The 4861-nt window shown below is 45.3% G+C and overlaps 1 protein-coding gene across 2 annotated transcripts in view; it reads left to right on the top strand.

Annotated features, from left to right (window-relative positions):
• The window catches only part of CMTM3 (CKLF like MARVEL transmembrane domain containing 3), a 15562-nt gene extending 11193 nt beyond the window's left edge, over positions 1-4369 (top strand). The window contains exons 4-5 of one of the 2 annotated variants that reach the window (XM_041462842.1): positions 992-1109; positions 2593-4369. In XM_041462842.1, coding sequence (XP_041318776.1) covers positions 992-1109; positions 2593-2621 — 147 coding nt within the window. In that variant the 3' untranslated portion in view covers positions 2622-4369. Of the gene's footprint in view, positions 1-991; positions 1110-1237; positions 1374-2592 lie in introns of those variants that run through there. The other variant, XM_041462843.1, reaches the window with a different exon arrangement.
• The last annotated feature ends 492 nt before the right edge of the window (positions 4370-4861 follow it).

Raw genomic sequence — 4861 nt, 5'->3', positions numbered from 1 at the left:
CTTTAAAGGGGGGAAAAAAAAAAAAAAAAAAAAAAAAAAAAAAAAAAAAAAAAAAAAAAAAAAAAAAAGAACTCAAACTTGTAACTGCAAAGGCCAGTCTAAATTAAGTAACTTCAACCTTCTGCCTCTCCTGCTTAGTTTTACTTGGATGAGTTGAAACAAGAGCAGTGTCATTTTACCCTCCAGTACAAGGACTGCCCAGGAGGGAGCCTTCACCCATCAGCATTTTGTGGTCAGAAATACAATACAGCCCCTGCATCTGCAACTTGACTCTAAGCATCAATAATGTATGCAACATAAATAAAATTTGCATAACAATTTTTTAAGCTTGGGAAGAACAGTGCCCAGTGGTGTCGGCAGCAGCCCTTCCCAAACCATCCCAGAATACAAACCCAAATCTTGTTCAATCTTTGTCCCTGCAGTGAGCCATGGAGCAATGGAGTGTGTTCAGCCCCGGCTCCCAGACCAGCACCCAGCTTGGCACAACTCTGCTGCTCTGACACAGGAGAGGGAATTCCAGAATAATTTTAATCTGTCTAGTTCACTCAGCAATAGACACATCTCCTTGAAAACAAGTGGAAAATTATTTTCCAAGAAATGGAGGTGGTTCCTTGGTGGCAGAGGTGCTCTGGGACAGTGGAGGTGCAGGAAGTGCTGATCCCAGAATGTGCCCAGAGTCCAAGAGGGCTGCAGCCTGGGGGAGGGATAAAGACACCCCTGGTCACTTCTTAGGCTCCCAAATCAGCTGTAATTCAGATGATACCCATGTGTCACAAACCATTTCCCTTCCCTGCCTTTTTGGAAAGGCACAAAAAAAAAATCATGGAGTTTTTCCTGTGTGTGTCACAAACCATTTCCCTTCCCTGCCTTTTTGGAAAGGCACAGTCCAAAAAAAAACCATGGAGTTTTTCCTGTATGGGTGTGGTTGGGTTTGGTTTGTCCCTGACAGACGGGAGCTGTTGTTAAGGAGAGCATTATTTTGCCCTTTCAGGTGTTTGGGTTTGCAGCCACCATCGTGTTTGCCATTGATTTCTACATCACCTTCAATGACCTGGTCACTTTCCTCAAGCAGGGCAGCTCCGATTCTCCCGAGGGGCGCAAGACAGAAGGTGGGTAAAATTCTCTGCTTGTCACACGAGCTGCAGTGTGAGATTTCCCTCTCCATTTCACCCTTTGCAGGGAGCAAGAGCTCTTGCTCACTAAGAGCAGTTTCTATTCTTGGGTTTGTCTGCCACAGCTCTGCTCAGTTAGGAAGCTGCAAATGGAATTCCAGTGATTTATGAAGATAACCTGCAAGCCAGGAGTGTGAGTTTTCTCAGAGTTTCTAACTTTGAAAAGCCCCAGATCCAATTATAGAAATCACCATGCAGCACAGATTTTCTTTCCCTATTAAAATGTCTTGCTGTAAAAACAAGCAAACTTCTACCTTTTTTTTTTTTTGTTGTTGTTGTTGTTGTTTTTGGTAACTTATAATTAACATCCATTAATCCACAGCTTTTTGTGTCCAAATAGTGCTTTTCTCTTTATCGTTTCCTTATCATGATTGCCCTTTATGATCTTTGACCATCTGTGGGCAAATGACCTTGAAAGCCAAGGGTCAAGCAGCATAAAATTAACAAGGTTGCTATCCATTTTTTTTCTATTACAGTTCAGATCAGACAGATTGACTTAGGAGGAGATAAAAAGAAGGTGGTGTGTGTTCAAAGCCAGTTGAAGTCAGGACAGGGGTAGTTCTGTAGTTTCCAGGAGCCCAAATCAGGCATCGTGTCCATGTGACTCCTTATTGCATCCACATGGATTAAAAAGACTGCTTCACACTTAAAAATAAACAAAAAATATCCCAAATCCCCCCAAAACACCCTATCTAAAACCCCTGCAAAACCTAACACCCAAGGTGTGTATGGAATCCCAGGAGGTGAACAGCAGCACTGACTCTCTCTTCTGGGGATTTTAGTCGACTGTTAAGTGTTTTTTCAAGCTTTAGGCTGAAAAGAGACACAAAAGAAAAAAAAAAAGAATAAAAGGAACAGGAAACAGACTGTAAAAGCTAAAAACTGAACTGTCCTCAGAAGATGATCAGGTGGCAAGGGTGCAGAATTAGGATACAGATCAGATCTAATTCCCCTGGAGATGGAGGCACAAATACATAGACCCACAGAAGTGCAGTCACACAGCTTGTGGCCGTGCAAGGAGGGCTCAGCCCTGCAGCCCCAACTTGTGTTCACCCAGGGGCTCCTAAGTGCTGGGGCCAGAAGGATGGAGCTCTGTGGCCTGCTGGGATTTCTCAGCATCTCAGAGCTTCTGGCTCTCAGAAGTGTAGGGCTGCTGAGCACATGGCCAGCAGCAAGGATGTGCCCAGAGCACCAAGGATGCCAGCAGGGCCTCTCAGCAGCATCTCCCACCTCCTACAAACACCATTTCAGGTCCCATCACCTCAGCAAGTGCTGTCATTTCACAGAGGTGTTCATTCCCAGCCTGCTATGTCCTTCGAGGTACACCCTGCCAGCACAGCCTCTCTGTCCCAGCCAGAGCCACAGCTGGGGGGGATTTCCAGTTTGCATTTTCACTTTTGTTCCTTGTTTCACCCCTCAGATGAGGACTCCGACTCTGACTCAGACTGAAGAACCAAACACCAACCAAGCACGAAGGGAAGATGATCAAGCACTTTCCTCTTTGCTGAATGCACTGCCAATTGAAATATCCCCTCATTTCAGCCCCTTTCCACATCACTGTTTATGGAATCACCAGAGCACAGACAGGCAGTGATGTGGAAAAGGAGACTACTCCCAGTGCATTGAACACTCCTTGGCAACAGGATTTGGACAGATCCTACAGCAGATCTGTCCAAACAACACAGCTCAATTCTCTGTTGCCTCTCCCCACTGAGCACATCCATGTCCCGAGTAAGTGGGAACAGCATTTTTAACATGTACAGCTTTTAATGTGCTTTCCTAATTCCAAACCATTAACACTTAGAGCTTTTATACTTCTTGACGTGCCAAAGAAGAGAGGTTTGGATGCCTGTTTGTATTTTTCTTGATTAACTAACAATATTTCTTTATCCAAAGTCTGAATACTCCCAAGCACTGAAGGCATGGATTACAGTTAACATGTTGGTTTCAATACCTTTGTATCTCCTGTCTATCTGTGACAAGGAAAAGTGACAACTGGAAATCTGCAGCAAGAGCAAACCTCAAAGTATAAAGGTGCTGCAGGGCAGCTGGCTCATCAAACATTCAGTATCCCTTGTTTTAAGCTGCTTGGGTGGAGCCACATCCCCTCTGCTGCAATTTCACCACAGGATGGGGTGGAACAGTTGAGGCAGCTCTGGGCAGCCCTGTCCTGTTTTTGTGGAAGCCCTGGGAGTGTTTGCACAGCCAGGGAAGGCAGGCTTGGCAAATACCTCCCAGCAGGACCTGAAACCTGCAGATGTTTGTGCCCCAGGCACCAGTGCTGATGTCCTGCTCTGTGCCACTGGCCACTGCTGCTGCCACACTGAATGTACCCAGGCCCCAGGAGGGCAGTGCCTCCTCCCCACTGTGAAAAGGCCGAGAAACCAACCCCAAACTACAGAATGTCTGCAATGAATTCATCTCCCCAGCCCCCTTTTTTCAGCGTGGCTGGGTGGGGTGGGTTAGGTTGGGTTTTCTCCCCTGGAAGGATGTGATTTATCTTGTGGTGTTGTATTCCCGGGAAAAAGCCCTCTGAATGTAAAAGTTGTTTTCATGGGTAGCACAACCTACCCTGGAATATCTGTGTCCCTTTATAAACACTTGGGAAGAGTGCTCCTCACAGGTGGCATCAGACAGGTCTGTGGCAAAGAAACCCGTATAGATGTTTTAAAAATGAATACAGTACCAGAACAGGTGTGATTAAAATGTGAGCAGATGGTACTAACAGAGTAAGTGAAAAACAGGGATAAAACAATAAAGGCAGATTTCCTTTGGAATAAAATCAGCACCTGGGTTCCAGTTCCCTGGGGCAGCTGCCAGCAGGACAGGGGAGCTGGCAGGGACCAGGGGTGCTGGTCAGGCTCAGAGTTGTCCAGCAGACAGCTCCTATATCTCCTGCTTCCTGATCACTGACAGAGTAAATGCAAAACAAGTGCTTGCTTCTAAATGGGACAGACAATCTCTGATTTATGAGAAAGATTTCTTTGGTCCTTTTCCCATATGAAATCCCTTGCTTCTCTCCCCTCTCTTGTCATATTTTACTGGCACACACTGTGATGTTCAGGGGACCTGGGCTCATTTTTATACTTGTTTTGTATTTCTCTTTTTTTTTTTAAGTAAAAAATGTACTGCATGTCACAACTGGAGACGTGGTTAATATTTAGAAACCATGCTGGATTAAACTTCTTTTAATAGAAGTGTTGGGTGTCTTTACTTACTTGAAGACCTGATTTTGCTGCTTTGCCTCTGCCCAGCACAAGGGGCAGTGACTTCAGGAATCCTAAATCTGTACTGGGGAAGGGGCACAGCTCAGAGCCAGTCCTGGGGACCAGCCACAGGACAAACCTCTTCCTTAGGGCACGAGATGAAAAAATTTAACCAAGAATTTGTTCTAACTATTGAGTAGACATTTTGGATTCAGTACTCTCTCTTGGCAACCAATAAACAACAAAGTCCCCTTCGGGTTCATCCTTCACACACCCAAAATATATTGAGGTTTTCTGGTCGTTTTTTCCATGTTGGTTTAAAGTGAACAGGCAGCAAACAAAATTAGTCGCTTCATTAGTTGCTTGAGGACTGCTTTAGCAGCTTGCAGTGAGGTGCCTGCCCAGAGAATTTCCTTACTGGCTTTTCAGTCCTCGATGGCTCCGATTGTTTCAAAGCAGTTTGCTCCCAGGGTCAAGCACTTC

Source organism: Pyrgilauda ruficollis, unplaced genomic scaffold (genome assembly GCF_017590135.1).
Source record: "Pyrgilauda ruficollis isolate IOZ18807 unplaced genomic scaffold, ASM1759013v1 scaffold160, whole genome shotgun sequence".
Lineage (NCBI taxonomy): Eukaryota > Metazoa > Chordata > Aves > Passeriformes > Passeridae > Pyrgilauda > Pyrgilauda ruficollis.
The sequence above is the reverse complement of the archived record's forward strand: the minus strand, read 5'-3'. Positions and strand labels throughout refer to the sequence as shown.